This window comes from Aspergillus flavus, chromosome 1 (assembly GCF_009017415.1).
Source record: "Aspergillus flavus chromosome 1, complete sequence".
NCBI lineage: Eukaryota > Fungi > Ascomycota > Eurotiomycetes > Eurotiales > Aspergillaceae > Aspergillus > Aspergillus flavus.
Window position 1 is genome coordinate 3,811,916 of NC_092406.1, and position 16,492 is coordinate 3,828,407.

Consider the following 16,492-nt stretch of genomic DNA (forward strand, 5'->3'; position numbering starts at 1 on the left):
CATCCAGAGCCTCGAATTTTGGTTTTTCGGATTGGCTGTGGCATTGGGAGAGGAAGAGACGCGGACAGATGTGTACTATTATGGGGCGGAGGGGGGGTAGGCAGGCGCATATTATTGCGACGCTGCTTTCGATGAAGGACCAGTTTGCGGCTGCGGCGTTGTGTTCTGGGGTATATTGTTAGTTAACTTGGGTTGTGTTTTGGGTTGTATTGGGGGGGTGGAGGTGTCGGGGATTGTACTTGTTCGGTCTGTGCTTTGGATCATTTGGACGAGAGCTGTTAGGCGGACTATGCTTACTGCGCAGCCACTGGATGAAGTATTGTTAGTTTGATATGGTGGGTGTTGGAAGTGGAAAGGGTAGACGAACAAGGTTCCCAATGCAAAAACCAGAATCAGAGCTATCTTCTGCTTCCTGGGTAATTGGAGCTTAGCCAGTAGCGGCATGGGCAGAATAACGATAGTCATATCGGTGATTATCTGAAGGGCAGCGTTAAGACTCCAGAGGACTTCCTTGGGGATACAGTTATGGGGGCTGGAGATATCCCACGCGCCGCGAATGGGGATACACATGAAGAAGGAGGCGAAAACCATCCAGAGACCGGTGATGATGACGAAGATCAGGACGGTGTAAAGAATGATTTGATATGTTCTGAGCGGGAAGAGACGTAGATATAACAGGACCATTGAGGCCTTGGTTAGGTTGAGACTTAGATTGTATAATGGGACGCTGGCCCATAACGCCTGGATTAGATGTGTTAGCTATGTGTGATTATGTATAGTGGGTACAGGGTATAGTATGTATTACATACCTTGAGCTGGCTCTCTACTGTCTCCAGACTGAGTGAATGCATACTTTGTCCCAGGCCATGGCGGACCTCTGATACTCCAGGTTAGTGGCGATTGGGAAAGCGCATAAGTGTCTGATGCCTACCTATTATGATACAGACGAACAAGGCGATCTCAGAGAGCTGGGACAATGTTCATTAGTTCCATAGATCGTCCGTCTTATCAGTTGACACATACCAGGGCAAAAACAATCACCAGATCATCCCAGCCTGCAGTCCGGACAAAATAGAGTCGAGTATACAGGCGTAAAATGACAATCACTATCGATACCGCAAGGAAGGTCACGGCAACCGGTACCACGTACATCCTGCGACTTGATGGTGGTCACCATTGACTGGATGCATGATTTGACCCTCGGTAGGATATCGTTTCGAACTTCTTCTGCCCGGACATGGCTGGGGGGCTTCAAGCAGGCACAAAAACTTTTCCAAGCATTTGTGGCTAATTGTTCAGCCATTGACGAAAGCAATGCATATTCAAAATCAATTGCGTCAAGAGTCCTGGCAATTCCTTAGCCCTATTACCCCATTGGGCAATCCGGCAGTGGCATCCATGGTTCCCGCACCGCATGATTCAAGCGGCCACAGACGAGAGGCCTTTCACGACTCGGGCCCAGAAAGTCCCTCGGCCTGGGCCCTCAGGGGCAACAAATTTACATCGCGAGGGATAAGGACGTATTTGCAAAGTAAAATGTACATTGTAGTCGTCTGTTATATGCTATCTTTACTCCGTCATGACTGCAGCCCCAAGGGCTGCACGCTAGAATTTATAGTAATTGGAAAACATTATTAAACCCATAAAGCCCTTACAGTCTGGACTTCAGGTTGGTCTTCAGCTTCCGCTCAACAGCTGCCATGTACTCCTTGGTGGTGACCCACGCGTCACGGTCCTTGCGGCCGCATGCGAGAGCCAAGTCCTTGGTCATGATGCCCTCGTCGTTCACGACTTCGATACAGGCACGCTCCAACTCCTCGGCGAAAGCAACCACGTCGGGGGTCTCGTCGAGCTTGCCACGCTGCACCAGACCACGGGTCCAGGCAAAGATGGAGGCAATGGGGTTGGTGGAGGTCTCACGGCCCTTCTGGTGCTCACGGTAGTGACGGGTCACGGTACCGTGAGCGGCTTCAGACTCGAAGGCCTCACCGCTGGGGGTGGTGAGGGTAGAGGTCATCAGACCCAGAGAACCGAAACCCTGGGCGACGATGTCCGACTGAACATCACCATCGTAGTCTAGTTACCCTCGGTTAGAACGCTGTTCTCGGTCAAACGGTCCAGGCCGGGACAAGTCACTTACTCTTAAGAGCCATAACGAAGCCACCCTCGCTCTTGATCATCTGAGCGACCATATCGTCGATCAGACGGTGCTCATACCAGATGTTCTTGGCCTCGAAATCCTTCTTGTAGGTGGACTCGTAGATCTCCTGGAAGATATCCTTGAAGCGACCATCGTACTTCTTCAGAATGGTGTTCTTGGTGCTCATGTACAGAGGCAGACCCTTCAGCAAGGCCATCTGGAAACTGGCGTGGGCGAAGCCCTGGATGGACTCATCAGTGTTGTACTGAGTCTGAGTAACACCGCCGCCCTGGAAGTCGTAGACCTTGACGGTCTCGGGCTCGCCATTGACAGGGGTGTAGACAAGCTCAAGCTTGCCGGGGCCGGGAATCACACGGTCAGTGGCACGGTACTGGTCACCGAAGGCGTGACGTCCAATGATGATAGGCTTGGTCCACCCAGGTACGAGACGGGGAACGCGGGGAATGATGATGGGTTCACGGAAGACAGTTCCGCCGCTGCAATTGATGTTAGTGATCAGGCACCAGGGTAGCGTGGGCCTTGTAGGTTTGACAGTACGTACAGAATGTTTCTGATGGTTCCGTTGGGAGAAAGCCACACTAAAAGAAGCTCAGGTTAACGAGCATATACGATGCCATTGTTCAATCCGGCACCTACTCTTCTTCAACTTGAACTCCTCAACACGGGCTTCATCGGGGGTGATGGTAGCACACTTGACACCAACACCATATTTCTTGATGGCCTCCGCGGCCTCGACGGTGACCTGGTCATCGGTCTGGTCACGGTATTCAAGTCCCTAAAAAGGTGTCAGCTCCACGAAAACTCCATGTGGACTGTACCGGGGTCTCAATCATACCAGGTCGTAGTACTTGAGGTCAATGTCAAGGTAACTGGACTCGGAAGTTAGCTACATTGTGCCGTCGGTAAAGAGCACAGGTCATCATAGACTTACGGCAAGATCAACTATGAGGAAGAAGCACGTTAGTCTCAGGGTTCGGGGAGGAACGGCCCGCATGCGGGTATCATGCAAGACCAGGGACCGCGGTTACTCACCTTCTCTCTGATCTCCTGCCAGATAATACGGGTCATCTAAGAAAAGCAAAAAGTGGTCAGCCACATGTGAAATGCCATGACACGGACAGATTTTGGTTGGCCGAGCGCTCGTGACCCTCGGAAGATTGGCGCTGCGTGGCCAGGGAACATGGAGACGTCTCGCCGTGTTTCCCCGCGTTTGCGCCAGGTCATGACGAAAATGAAATTGACGGGTTGAGGCATATAAGAAGAAGGGCGCGCCCTGCGGCCAGGCCAGGCCTAGATTGTCGAACTTACCTCATCTCCATCCAGTTCCACCACTGGGTTCTTAACCTTGATCTTGGGGCCTTCAGTTGCCATGGTGCGGGCCTGTGTCCACTGCAAAGGGTAGATTCCGGTCTGGCGGGGGGAGACAATACGAGGGAGCTGAGACGAAGCGAGGGGTCTCTGAGCGCGAGGGGTAGCAGCAGTCGAGAAAGAAGAAGAAGACGAAGAGGAAATGTAAGAAGAAGAAGTGCAGGAGATCGAGCGATAAGCGGAGGAAGAGAGAGGGGCAGACAGAGGGGAGGCGACAGCGCGGCGAACCGACGCGGAATGGAGCCGAAGGGAATTCATCATTTTGATCGGACCTGATGCCTTGGATACCCAAGCGGATTAACCATCGGTAATCGCAACTCCCAGGAAAACTCCCCTGCTTACCTATTCAGGTCTGGGGTACACCAAAAGGCGAATAATGTATACCCGAGGGAAGCACTTTGAAGCTTTTCGGTTGGAAGGAGAGAGCGGGCGGTGGAGTCGGAAGCTCCCGTCACGCCGGAGAAAGCTGCTGATAGATGGATATACCACGGGGGAGATCGGAGCTCCGGAAAATATGTTAGTTCCCAGGTGGAACGGTGATTAGTCGTCGAGATCTGGGGGAAGTAAGGGAAAAGAGTACAGGAGAGAAGAGAGTTTCGAAGGATAAAAGAAGTTGACCAAGTCACGACTTTTATCTGGCCCAAAGCAGAAGCCTTTATCCCCCCGTCTTGACTCAATTGTTTTGGTCGCGACTTCCTTTTCCGCCCACCGTGTGAAAGCCCCTACGCCGAAGCCGGCCGGAAATTTCCCACTACTCCCCGTAAAGAATGAGGACTGACAATGGATCCTCGGTCCAATCCCCATACATAGTTACATCCTGACCACCCTTTCGCAAAGAGAGAAAGTCATGCCGGTGGTCGGTACTTGGGATTATTACTACATACCGGACTGCTATTAAATCATACTTTGCTAGTTTTTAACATTTGACACACCTTGTGTCACTAATTACTTTGCCTTTCTTTGCTCCTCTTCTTGCCCCAGCTTTTTACGTGTAAATCTTTTACCCGCGATGGTACATAGTACGTTCTGATAGGCATGATGCACTACTCCATATGGAGCCAACAGCCTCCATTAGCCGCCGTTTCCCGCGGTAACGGGTCAGGAGTCTCCGCCCGGGTCGAGCTGCACCGAAGTCGCCTTTCCACCGTAGTCGAAACCAGCGATATACGGACCCCTCTTCGATCTCTCGCCCGACAGGTCTAATTATTCCGCTACTTTAGAAGAAACCTATCATGATTAATTAACTCCATTCACTCGTAACACTGTAGTCTGTACAGTAATCTGGTCTTTTTCTAAGAAGTTTTATCATGTCAACTCCGTCCGCCCACCTTGTTGAAAAGCACCCAATCCTGTCCCTGAGGCTGGTGCGCCATCACGCTTGTAAATGTTGAATTGAACCCGAGAATACCGCCATATCTTGATCACACAGAACAAATGATGTATATCAGATTAAAAGAATTAAAGCACTGGGAAGCAGGGTAAATTGGTGAGAGCAACGTCTCTATACAACCTCAGCCATTACACCAGGCATCCCAGGATCGATCCAGTCGACCACATAGCTCATCTAAAACAGACCGTCGATTTCTCCGGTCTCGGTATCAATATCGACGTTCAAGTAACCTGGAGCGGTCGGCAGACCAGGAATGGTTTGAATATCCGCAGCAAGAGCGTACCTGCGATCTAGTTAGTATCCGTTTTGTGTACAAGGTCGATAGGGACAGTCTTACAGATATCCACCACCCACGGCCAACCGAACATCCCGGATGGGGACTGTGAACCCGGTCGGAGCACCCTTCAAGGCGGGGTCATGACTGAGAGAGTACTGGGTCTTCGCAATGCAAATAGGAAGATGTCCAAATCCTTGGGCCGTGTAGGTATCGACCTTCTTTTGCGCAAGTTCGCTGAGTTCAATCTTCTCCGCGCCGTACATGACCTTGCCGATGCGCTCGATGCGCTCCTGGATGGTACCTTCCAGCTCATACAACAGCTTGAAGTCTTTCGGTTTGGAGCTAGCTGCCAGAACACCCTTGGCCAGGTCCACAGCGCCAGCTCCACCCTCAGCCCAGTGGTTAGCGGGGATCGCGTCCTCGGCTCCCGCAGCGATGGCCTCCTCCCGGATGACATCAATTTCCGCTTCCGTGTCGGTCTCCATGCGGTTAATAGCAACCACCACGGGCACTCCATACTGGCGGGCATTCTCGATATGCTTCTTCAGGTTGACACAACCCTTACGTAAAATATCGACGTTCTCGGTACGGTAAACTTCGTTCAACGGGGCTCCAGGGCTAATCTCCGGGCCACCACCGTGAACCTTGAGAGCACGGACGGTAGCCACGATGACCACAGTATCCGGAGTCAAACCGGAAGAGCGACACTTGATATTGAAGAAACGCTCTCCACCCATGGTGAAATCGAAACCAGCCTCCGTCACAACAAAACCAGTCTTGGCCTCATGGTCCTCATCGGGTTCCGTACCGGCGAGTTTCAGAGCCAACTTATCCGCAATCACGGAACTAGCTCCAATACTAATGTTGGCGAAGGGGCCAGCGTGCACCAAAACTGGCGTTCCCTCCAAACTTTGCATGAGATTAGGCTTGATGGCATCCTTCATAAGGGCAGCAAGAGCGCCACCAGCGCCGATGTCGTCGCAGGTGACAGGATCACCACTCTTCGATGTAGCGACGACCATCCGACCCAGTCTGTCGCGCATATCTTCCAGACTGTTGCTCAGGGCAAGGATGGCCATACACTCACTAGCGACGGAGATATCGAAACCAGTTTCACGGGTCAATCCCTTCTCCGTAGGCGCCTGTCCAACAGTAATGCCACGGAGGTGTCTGTCATTGACATCCAGGACACGACGCCAAGTAATGGTTTCAGGGTCGATATCAAGACGCGCGAAGCGACGAATCTCCTCGTTGGTCAGTTCGTCTGGATTGGTCTTGGTGATACCCAACTTCTTCAGTCTCTTGAACATGACAGGCTGAAATTCGCGCTTGCCCTTCTTAGCGGGGACCAAACGCTTGTAGAGTGGGCCATCCTTCTGGGTTGCTTCGTGGAACATGCGAGTTTCAATAGCGGCGGCAAGAAGGTTATTCGCAGCAGTAATCGCATGGATATCACCAGTCAGGTGCAGATTGAACTCATCCATAGGAATGACCTGACTGTAGCCACCACCAGCAGCCCCGCCCTTGATGCCGAATGTAGGGCCCTGGCTCGGCTGACGGACATTGGCAAACACAATGCGATTCAAGTGCGCACCAATGGCCTGAGTAAGACCCAAGGTAGTTGTCGACTTACCCTCACCAAGCGGGGTTGGGGTAATACCACACACCAAGATGTATTTTCCATTACGGCGGTGAGCCAAGCGATCGAGAACATCGAGACTTACTTTAGCTTTGGTGTGACCGTAAGGCTCAAGCTCGTGGGGAGAAATGCCAATTTCCGAAGCAATCTGCGTGATTGCCTTGGGGTACTGTGCGCGGGAGATGGCGATGTCGGAAGGTACAGGGCGAGCCAGCTTGAGCGGCAATGGGGTGATGTGTCTATCCTTCTGCTTCTCGAAGTATGCCTTGGCAGAATTAACCACATTCTGCATCAGCATGGCCACTGTCATGGGGCCGACACCACCAGGCACGGGAGTGATCTGAGAAGCCACCTGAACGGCGGACTCGAAATCGACATCGCCGACAAGTCGTTGGCCCGATTTCTTTGAGGGATCGGGCTTGTAATTAATACCAACGTCAATGACAACAACACCGGGCTTCAACCACTCGCCCTTGACAAACTCCGTTTTTCCAAGGGCGGCGACGAGGATGTCCGCCGTCTTGATGATACTTTCGACGTCAGGCGTCTTGCTGTGACACAGTGTCACAGTTGCGTCTGCCTTGTTCAACAGGTAGCTAACAGGGCTGCCAACGATATCACTTCGACCAAGCACCACTGCCTTCTTACCCGCCGGGTTGACCCCACTAACTCGCAGGAGCTCCATCACGGCCTGTGGTGTGCAAGGAACAAAGAGCGGGTGGCCGCCTCTCTTGGCTAGTTCACCAATATTGATCGCTCCGAAACCGTCAACATCTTTCTCATCGGCCACGGCAGAGGTGATGGTATGTTCGGACATGTGTTGCGGAAGGGGCAATTGGACGAGAATGCCGTGCACGGAGGGGTCATTGTTGGCCTTGGTGATATCCTGAAGGAGCTCAGATTCGATAGCAGTCTCCGGGAGGTTGACAATCTTGCAGATGATGCCCGCCTGGACGGAAGGAGTTGGTCAGTCATGTAAGAAGCATTACCCAAGCGGAAGACGGAGCTTACCTCTTCGGCAGCCTTCAACTTCATGCGCACATAAGTGCCTTGAGAAAAGATCAGTTGACATTCCAGAGTTGAAGTGTGCTATGCAAAGAACTCACTTGAATCCGATCTGCTGCCCACTATATGCAATACAGGGTTAGCGATTTTGTATGTTTGAGGGGTTGGTTATGAGTCAATAGCAAGGCGCACCCTGGAAAATAACCAAGCTAGGCTTGAATCTGGGATTAGACTCCTGGATCTGCTGGATCTCATTCTTCAGACCCGCCCGGATATTCTTGGCGATCTGCGTGCCATCGATCTTAGTGGCTGCCATGGTGGTTCCGGTGCTGTAGGATGAACGACGGATAGAGAACGGCGTCGCAGTGAACCCCTTATAACCTGTGGGGTTGGGTCGGAGGTCCCGTAAAGTACCGTAACTATGTGAGCCGACCCCGCGCCCTGCGGAGGAATCTCGTGGTCTGAGGAGAAAGGAGGATGAGATCTGGGGAAAGGAGAGGGGAAGATGTGAGGAGGTATGGAGGTGACGAGAATTGAAAAAGAAACATTTTGCTTTGGCACCTTGGTGGTGTTGGTAGTGGCAGCGGGGTAGTGCCGCCGAACGGGCGGGGGAGCTAAATGGCATTGATTTGCTTCGTCGGGGACTTTGGCTGGGCTGACCAGCAGCAAACCCTCGGAAAACGCAGGGAGGAAGAATTGGAGATAGGGAAAAACGCCCGTCAACCCCAAGGGATTACCTAAACGTGTTGAATAACACCTAATTAAGATTATGCTTTATACAGAAAATGAAATCGGGAAATCAACAATGCAACCATCCCTGCCAGACTTGGAAATCTCCAATTTCCTCATTTCAGGGATTCCGTTTCAATATCTTCAATTGAGGGACACTCTGTCTAGAAGGTTTCTTTGGGTCTGCACATGATCGGCCCGTCATGAAGTCGGAGAGTTAGAAGGGACTTGGCGCGAGCCAACCCGAGGGAACCATTAGTCTTCCCAAACTATGCCCAGTACGGACAAGACCTCTGCAGTCACTCACGGTGAGTAACAAGCTAGGGCTGCCATGAGTCACGCGGATAGATTACCATACCGGATTATTAATACGCCGATACGGATATTTTTCAACACAGGAACAGCCTCGAACAGAAAAGTCTTGGCGCGCGAGCCCGGACTGTGCGATGAAATTCACTAGTCTGACTACGCCGACGAAGAGAGCCGCCAGCACCCCGCCAGCAGTTCCGCCTCAGAAACGATACAGTCGGTCACAGGATCCCAATCTGTGATCTAATACCTCAATATTTTCGTCGCTTTCCCTAATATCATAGCTTGGTCGGCCCAGTATGAGGCCTATTTTGCTTTCGGGCCATGTGCGTTCGCCTTACAACCGTCCGATGATTCTCTTTTTTCACCGGCAATGAAAAATATAACGAACCAGCCACTGACAGAGACTTTGCGCTTAGGAACGGTCCCTCAACCAGATCAAATTCAACCGTGATGGCGACCTTTTGTTTTCGGTAGCGAAGGATAAGATTGTGTGCGCTTGGTGGTCGGCTAACGGCGAGCGACTCGGTACCTATAACGGACACCAGGGTGCTATCTGGACCGTCGATGTGAGCCCCAACACCGTTCTCCTGGCCACCGGATCGGCAGACAACACCGTGCGACTATGGAACGTGAAGACTGGCGAGTGTATTAAGGTGTGGGACTTCCCTACGGCTGTCAAGCGGGTCGAATTCACTCCGGATGGAAGCCGGCTGCTGGCCGTCACAGAGAAGCGTATGGGCTTCTTGGGTACCATCGCCGTGCTCGATATCAACTATGAGGACTTGGAGGCTCAGGCCGAGGAACCCAGCTTGAGGATCACCTGCACAGAGAGCAAGGCAACAGTTGCGGGCTGGAGTTATTTGGCCAAGTACATCATTGCTGGCCACGAGGACGGTAGCGTCAGCCAGTACGATTCGAAGGTGCGGAAAAATCGATGGAGGATAAAAGGAGACTGTGCTAATATACTGTCGTAACAGACCGGTGAGCAGTTGGAGAACGTTCAGGCACACGAGTTCGACAACTTGATCAGCGACATTCAGTTCTCCGCAGACCGCACATATTTCATCACCGCTTCCAAAGACAAGTCCGCCAAGGTATGCCACTTCCTTGGAGAACTGGTAGCACGATAGTATACTGACATGCGTCCAGCTCATTTCCAGCCGTAACCTCGCCATCCTTAAGACCTATGTTGCCGACACTCCCCTCAACAGCGCTGCTATTACGCCTAAGAAGGAATACGTGATCCTTGGTGGTGGTCAGGCTGCTATGGATGTCACGACTACTTCCGCTCGTCAGGGTAAATTCGAGGCTCGTTTCTACCACAAGGTCTTCGAAGACGAGATTGGCCGTGTCCGTGGCCACTTCGGTCCCCTCAACACTGTCGCTGTCCACCCTAACGGTACCGCCTACGCCTCTGGTGGTGAGGACGGTTACGTTCGTGTTCATCACTTCGACAAGCCCTACTTTGATTTCATGTATGAAGTGGAGAGGGAGCAGCTGCGCAAATAAAGTGATTGGCGTTTAAAAAGAGCTTTTTTCCTATTAACGCATGTGTCATGAGGCGAAGATATTTCTTACCAACAAAAAAGAGTAGAAAAGGCAAAGCAGGCACGGCGGTACGAGAAGTTCTCGGGGCGATTTAGGGCATGAATTCTCATTTCATTGATTCCATGATAAAGTCGGAGTTGGTACCATTTTCCTTTTTCTGGTCGCTGTCTGTGTCCTAATAAAAGAACCCAGTATTTACTTCTTACAATTTTTTGCTTCAAAGTTCATACTTCATCATAAATATATCTCTTCGTTGGCAATCTGCTGGGTAACATTCTATCTTATCTAGATATAAACCATAAAAAAACCCCAACTTGCACCAAAACAAGAGCATCACGATTTATTGAGGCAGTGTTTTATATGAAGAAAAAAAAAAGAAAAAGAAAAATATAATTCATCTCAATGCCAGGTCAACGCTCTTCCGACCAGCAGAAAGTAATGGGGATCTCATTGCACAATAAAATGCATTAACGTAACAACCGAAAGGACATCCGGGGACATCATGAAAGAGAAGGAAGTAAGAGAATGGTTTCATAAAAAGCATTCCATCCCGTCAAGAAAAAGCCGCGGGCTCACCCCCTGTCAATTTACTTTTTCTTAGGGAACTTCTCCTTTCCGATGTCTGAGCCTCTCAGTTTGATGTTGAGAACACGCTCCATAGCACTGAGGACCTTCTGGTCGGGGGTGGCGGTACCCTTCTCGAAGTCCTGGACAACGGTGACAGTGGTGTTGCACTTGGTGGCAAGTTCCTTCTGTGTCATCTTGTAGCCCTCCTCGGTACGGCGCTTCTTGATAGCGTCTGCGACTTGGTACCCAACAGTCTTGGGCTTGATGATGTCGTCGCTGCGGTCGACCTTGGTCAGGTGCTGACCTTCAATAGAACCAGTTTTGGAAGCCTAGGAATGCAAGTCAGCACTATGGCTTCGAATACAAAGGATGTAGATACCGCGCGGGGTTAAGATCAAGTAGGTTACTTACAGCATTGCCAGTGGCGTACTTCTTTTCAGTTCCGATAACAAGACCTTGGCGCTGAGCGGCGTTCAAAGCGCTCTTGCCCTTGACGACAGTCTCACGGGGAGCGGCACCGCCAGCACGGTGCTTGCTTCCAATGCGGGTAGTAGAATTCCAGTCATCCATTTTGAAAAAGTTTAGAAGGCGTTCGAAGAAGACTCGATAGGGAGGGAAATGGCGGGGTTGTGTGTTGAGGGATTGGGAGAGTGACGAAGGCGGTAAAAATGGATCGCGTGAGGTTGTGGCTAAAAAGAAGGGATATCGCAGGCCCGCCGAATTTATATCAATGACACAGAAGCTTCTCGAGCCACGATGGCGGAGTCAGAGGGGAGGTTATGCCCTAGTCCTATTTCGGTCCCCTCTTTGGGTTCTGCCCCACTGACATCATTCGTTCATTCGCTCGGGCTTTTTTCCCTCCGTTCAAAAAGGTGGCGATCTCCAATGCTTACCTTACATTGATCTATGCTGGGGGGCAAATCATATACCCAGATGTTCTTTGTATGTACACATATTTACTCTTTATTTGGTTGATCTGTTTGGAGGTCGACTATTCAGTCTTAATAGAAACCATATCAAAGCCTCCTTTGTTGCTTCAAGTGAGGCGTTTCAAGGTCTCATGCCGGAGCATATATTCGTTGTGTTTCAGTGGGTTTCAACATACAATAGCCTTTTAATACTATCTTACCAGTTACTTAAAACCCCTATTTTCATTGAGCACAGCAGGATTGCAGAACTACAAGATACAGGGTACGCTGGGGGTTCCTATAGCATGCCCATCACGCCCACTGCTTAGCTCGCACCACCTGGAGGCTATAGTTGTTTTCCTCGAAACGTATACTGATATGTTCTGAGGGTGGGTGTAAGAACTAACTAGACACCCTTTATATTTAGGATACTGTTCTGTGTGCTCAATTAGAAGCACATATAAAAGTAGGTGACATTCCAGTATACTGATTAGAGCATACAGCGGATTATCAACAAGCGTATCTGGGGGCTCCCGATGGAGAGTACTTAGGATACAAATTACATTAGGTTGAATGTCGTCCATAGAATATCCATGTATGCCTTAGGCAGTGCATATATTACATCTTGATATTAGGCTACTCTCTTACCTTGGATATATATTCAATGCTATGTCAAGATTTGGTTAGAGGTTCCAACATGGCTATTATTAAACTGATCAAAAGTAGGTACCTTATCCCTTATCAACTAACTCTATCGAACTGAACATTGTCCTCCTCAATTCTGGATCCCAATCACCTAGGTTAGATGTATTTATGGTGAACAGCTTGACTGCTCTACTTTCTAAATCACCAACCTTCGTAAAGGCCATATTGCTTGTTTTCAGTCTGAACCTATCTCGTAGTCTTCATGTAACTCTGAAATCTCAAGATATTCTTATAGGCCATGTTTCTTGATACGAGATGTTCTATAGCTAAGCAAGGAGCTACGGGTATTCAAAGCTGATCTGGAAACTCCTCACATTCTTATAAACGCGAGTATGTAGCAAAATATGAGTGAGTGAATACTACGGAGTAGACGCAGATTATGTGAGTAGGTGGATATGCTCCTCATGCCTAGAAACTAGTAGTCTCTAGAGCAATCAATGTATACTAAATGGGGCATGTCAGGTAAATAGATGAAACCCTAAGTGTCAAGTCACTTGAAGTGTGATTCATGAAACCGCATTTACCGAATATCACGCTGAGCCTTGCAAAATGCGAGACTGTCGTTTTTTTTTTATAGATATCGGAAGAAGTATAAGTCAGATCCATAAAAAAAGACCCCTGTAACAAGACAGATATCAATGTCTAGGAAGGATGTTTCAATAATGCTTGGCAAGGATAGGCAGACATGGAAAGACGGAGCGGCAAAAGGCCAATGACCAGCGTTTGCCCCGACCGATCCGACTGGGGCGTCAGGAACGTCTTCCATTTCCCTTGGAGCGCATTTATCGGCTTTTTGGACTTAGCACTGCCCGTCGTTCTTTTTTAACTTATTTCTCGTTTCGAAAATTTTGAACCTCCTTGATTCCAACATCTAACCACCTCTCTTTATTGAATTTCCTTCCAGTTCCCGTCACTCTCTTATTTCTCTTTACCGACCATGGCGTCCCAGAGTAACTTCATGGCCGCCATGACCAACCGGTCGCTGCGCACTGTCCGATTGGTATAGCACTTATGCTTTATTCTTATGTACAATACTCCGTAACATATCGCTAATTCGTCTCATCCATTCTAGGAACTTGAGTTCCTTGCGGATGCGTCGGTCATTACTCCGCAACAACTGTCCTCGATAGTATCCCAACTACCCCAGGAGAACACTGAACGTTCCGCCTCTGTACCTCAATCGGTACCTCAATCGCAGCCACCTGTCCAGCGTCACCAACCCCCTGTTGCAGCCCCAACTCCCATTCAACCTTCTCCAGCCCCATACTCTCCTCCCACCCAACAGTTTGCCAATACCTCGTTGAACGAGAAGGCCGCCTATCAACCGCCCCCGCAGCATTATACTCCCCCACCGCCTGCTTATCCCCAAGCTCCCGCGGTGCTCTCGGTCGCTAATGCGCTCTACGCTTACACTCCAACGGATCCCGGTGATCTGGCTCTCCAGCCCCATGATCGGGTTCAAGTTCTGGAGCACATGAATGCCGATTGTAAGGAACTCCGGTCACCTGGTACTGCTGGCACCTTGACTAATAATGACCTACAGGGTGGCGTGGTCGTAATGAGCGGACCAACTTGGAGGGTATCTTCCCTCGTAGCTATGTGAGCGTGATAGAAAACAAGGCGGCGCCAGCTCCTACGAGTTACGGAAATATGCCCCTCGAAGTCAGCCAGAGTGGCTCCGCTGAAAACCCGGACGATAAGAAAACCGGCAAGTTTGAGGAGCATGGCAAGAAGTTTGGCAAGAAGATGGGCAATGCCGGTACGTTTCCTACTCACCGCGGCATATTCGTGATTACTGACCATCACTCGTCTAGCTATCTTCGGTGCCGGTGCTACTATCGGTTCCAACATTGTGAATAGCATTTTTTAGTGTGTTGGCTTTTCCAGATTTCATTAATGCCGGAGGGATTTCGAGTTGAATACCATGCGGGTTGATTTATTTTCTCGCTCTTTTGTCTCTGGAAATGGCGTTGGTGGTGTTCTTCCTTTTACTGCTCGGGAGCCCCTTTCAGTTGGGCCAATAGGGATTATTTGGGAAGCGTATGTCGAGGATTATTTATAGCATGATCCATAGCCACGACGTTAATACAATCATCAGAATGCGACTTTCCATATAATGATTTGTGGAGCCTTAGCTGTATTTTACTAACAGGCAACTAAGAGGAGTAATTCAGATATCAGTATAAATCGAAAAACGAGGATATCAAAACAATACCTGAGGCCTCTCATTCTTCCCCGCCTTCCACGTTATCTTGTATTCTCCTCATTCTAAATCTGTCTTAGCAAGCTTTTCACTCGAAACCACAAACCCCACCAGGGGAAAATCCTTGAGTCCTGCGCGCCACGTTGGATGTTTAAGCGCCGGCGATCATGCACGTTCCCACAACTAGAATAGCTGGACCCAGCAGACTGACGTAAAGTTATTCGGCGTCGTTACTACAGACAAATACTGGGTGATATTTTCTCTGGACAGCTGGCGAAGCGCCACTAGTATAGCATGGCGAGTTTCACCTTGTATTTCGCCAGTAGGCGACTTGCAAGGCTGATGTGGTCGACCGGGGTCCTTGAGCACTATGCATTAGCAGCGCAGTGGTTTGTATGAGAGCGCTTTCAATATAAACCAAGGTTGTACAAGCAGGATGCTTTGTTTTTAGAAATTTTTCTCGGATTCGGTTCTCTTTGTCGTATATATCGTGTTTCTCATCGTCATGTTTAGCCATCTAATACTTGTTACATGTTTTATAATACCTGCTGCAAGGGCAGGTGGCTGGGATAACTTTACAGACAATCTTGCTACGGACCTGGTAGGTTATATTTTCCCCGCGTGCTATGCCTATCGGTTTAACGTTATTACTGCCAGGCACCTTTGATCTCTCTCTTTGGAGAACGACTGACTACACAATTCCTTTCGGAGTCTGTTAGTCTTTTAGACAACGTTATCTTTGCCCTAGCTCCGTTGGGGATTTTAACAGCAGCGGTTTCCGCAATCCGAGTCTGTGGAAATGCTTCTCTTCGAGCATTTATCGGAAGAGCCCAGGAGGGTCCCGGCGAGGCAGAGCATGAGTTGTTGTCTTGTGTTTCGGAGACTACGGCTGAATTGTTTAACAATGGTGGCATTTCCCGAGTTTTTGGACGCCCTCGGCTTCTAGAGGTAGTGGTGTGGAAGGACAAAGATCCTGTAACCAAAGAAGACTGCTGGAAGACAGGGATTTTGCGTGATGCTCTTCTACAAGGTGCATGGACCACAAAAGATGAAGAGTTGAAGCTCCTCGAAAAGGACTACCCGTTACCGGAACTTCGAATACCAAATCTGTCTCTAAATAAGGGTATTGCAAGGAGGAGCCAGGGTTGGTTCTATTGTGCTGTGGCCGTAGGGCTTGTGCTGCAGATAGGTACGTTTCCGGGCGATTGTACGGCCTTGAGACCGGTACTATTGAACGATAGAAAATAACTGACGAGTTTTCAGGAGTGCTAGTATATTCTGCGGTAACTGTTCTGTTATATCCAGATCAGTTCCAAAAGGATGATCAGCCGGTCGAGAGCTATGCGCTCCCGCTTTTTCTCATTGGGACTATATGCCTCTGCACAGGCATGTTCCTCTGTGCCTTTATCATCGAACGCTCTTCGAAGGAATTTTACTTCCACCCTGTCAAGCCTAGCAAGATCTATTGGCTACAGCCCGGTGGACAGAACGTCGGAGACCAAGTGTTTGACTCATTTCTCGCAGTCAACGAAGGATCTAGTTCCCAACTAGACGAAGGTCTCGTATATATTAAGTCGATAAGGGACCATAAACTTCAGAGCAATTCATATATACTCGCACTCACTATATCATTCACATTAGTCGGTTTTGTGGCTCAATTCGTTGGCCTTCGGGGACTAC

General features: G+C 49.7%; 7 protein-coding genes across 7 annotated transcripts; 3 read left to right on the top strand and 4 right to left on the bottom strand.

The window, feature by feature from the left end:
- Nucleotides 1-111: 111 nt before the first annotated feature.
- Nucleotides 112-1,152, bottom strand: F9C07_2228205 (uncharacterized protein; the record flags this gene model as incomplete). The annotated part of the gene is made up of 5 exons (XM_071509819.1): nt 112-307; nt 368-741; nt 810-877; nt 932-968; nt 1,024-1,152. 5 exons carry the CDS (start codon nt 1,150-1,152, stop codon nt 112-114), a joined length of 804 nt encoding a protein of 267 aa, XP_071365863.1.
- A 368-nt stretch (nt 1,153-1,520) lies between these two features.
- F9C07_2279663 (isocitrate dehydrogenase [NADP]) lies at nt 1,521-4,756 on the bottom strand. Its single transcript, XM_041284013.2, has 9 exons — nt 3,872-4,756; nt 3,470-3,808; nt 3,194-3,229; nt 3,093-3,103; nt 2,997-3,030; nt 2,798-2,936; nt 2,703-2,739; nt 2,141-2,637; nt 1,521-2,076 (listed from the first exon to the last, which is right to left on the bottom strand). The coding sequence occupies exons 2-9, from the start codon at nt 3,788-3,790 to the stop codon at nt 1,652-1,654; spliced, it is 1,500 nt and encodes a 499-aa protein (XP_041140578.2). The 5' UTR covers nt 3,791-3,808; nt 3,872-4,756; the 3' UTR covers nt 1,521-1,651.
- Nucleotides 4,757-8,988, bottom strand: F9C07_2139239 (formate--tetrahydrofolate ligase-domain-containing protein). The gene is made up of 4 exons (XM_071509166.1): nt 8,033-8,988; nt 7,847-7,962; nt 5,257-7,784; nt 4,757-5,202 (listed from the first exon to the last, which is right to left on the bottom strand). Exons 2-4 carry the CDS (start codon nt 7,868-7,870, stop codon nt 5,094-5,096), a joined length of 2,661 nt encoding a protein of 886 aa, XP_071365864.1. The 5' UTR covers nt 7,871-7,962; nt 8,033-8,988; the 3' UTR covers nt 4,757-5,093.
- Nucleotides 8,989-9,177: 189 nt separating this feature from the next.
- On the top strand, nt 9,178-10,390 carry F9C07_1421 (translation initiation factor 3, subunit I; the record flags this gene model as incomplete). Its single annotated transcript, XM_041288204.1, has 4 exons — nt 9,178-9,204; nt 9,298-9,801; nt 9,859-9,975; nt 10,031-10,390. The coding sequence occupies 4 exons, from the start codon at nt 9,178-9,180 to the stop codon at nt 10,388-10,390; spliced, it is 1,008 nt and encodes a 335-aa protein (XP_041140576.1).
- A 307-nt stretch (nt 10,391-10,697) lies between these two features.
- Nucleotides 10,698-11,761, bottom strand: F9C07_2279665 (putative coactivator bridging factor 1). Its single transcript, XM_041288191.2, has 2 exons — nt 11,408-11,761; nt 10,698-11,325 (listed from the first exon to the last, which is right to left on the bottom strand). The coding sequence occupies exons 1-2, from the start codon at nt 11,564-11,566 to the stop codon at nt 11,017-11,019; spliced, it is 468 nt and encodes a 155-aa protein (XP_041140575.1). The 5' UTR covers nt 11,567-11,761; the 3' UTR covers nt 10,698-11,016.
- A 1,785-nt stretch (nt 11,762-13,546) lies between these two features.
- F9C07_1423 (SH3 domain protein) lies at nt 13,547-14,479 on the top strand (the record flags this gene model as incomplete). The annotated part of the gene is made up of 4 exons (XM_041288203.1): nt 13,547-13,609; nt 13,682-14,096; nt 14,153-14,368; nt 14,424-14,479. The coding sequence occupies 4 exons, from the start codon at nt 13,547-13,549 to the stop codon at nt 14,477-14,479; spliced, it is 750 nt and encodes a 249-aa protein (XP_041140574.1).
- A 959-nt stretch (nt 14,480-15,438) lies between these two features.
- Nucleotides 15,439-16,322, top strand: F9C07_1424 (uncharacterized protein; the record flags this gene model as incomplete). Its single annotated transcript, XM_071508083.1, has 3 exons — nt 15,439-15,526; nt 15,585-16,001; nt 16,300-16,322. 3 exons carry the CDS (start codon nt 15,439-15,441, stop codon nt 16,320-16,322), a joined length of 528 nt encoding a protein of 175 aa, XP_071365865.1.
- Between the last annotated feature and the right edge of the window lie 170 nt (nt 16,323-16,492).

What these genes read in the sequence shown, in the direction of transcription:
- F9C07_2279663 (XM_041284013.2), bottom strand. Translation starts at nt 3,790, where the DNA reads ATGATGAATTCCCTTCGGCTCCATTCCGCGTCGGTTCGCCGCGCTGTC. An exon ending in ACCTCAAGTACTACGACCTG is followed by an intron (nt 2,937 to 2,996) that starts GTATGATTGAGA and finishes ACACCTTTTTAG; the next exon opens with GGACTTGAATACCGTGACCA. An exon ending in CTTCGTTATGGCTCTTAAGA is followed by an intron (nt 2,077 to 2,140) that starts GTAAGTGACTTG and finishes GAGGGTAACTAG; the next exon opens with ACTACGATGGTGATGTTCAG.
- F9C07_2139239 (XM_071509166.1), bottom strand. Translation starts at nt 7,870, where the DNA reads ATGAAGTTGAAGGCTGCCGAAGAG. An exon ending in AGTTGAAGGCTGCCGAAGAG is followed by an intron (nt 7,785 to 7,846) that starts GTAAGCTCCGTC and finishes CCTTCCGTCCAG; the next exon opens with GCGGGCATCATCTGCAAGAT. An exon ending in GCCGTGGGTGGTGGATATCT is followed by an intron (nt 5,203 to 5,256) that starts GTAAGACTGTCC and finishes ACTAGATCGCAG; the next exon opens with GTACGCTCTTGCTGCGGATA.
- F9C07_2279665 (XM_041288191.2), bottom strand. Translation starts at nt 11,566, where the DNA reads ATGGATGACTGGAATTCTACTACCCGCATTGGAAGCAAGCACCGTGCT. An exon ending in AGTACGCCACTGGCAATGCT is followed by an intron (nt 11,326 to 11,407) that starts GTAAGTAACCTA and finishes TTGCATTCCTAG; the next exon opens with GCTTCCAAAACTGGTTCTAT.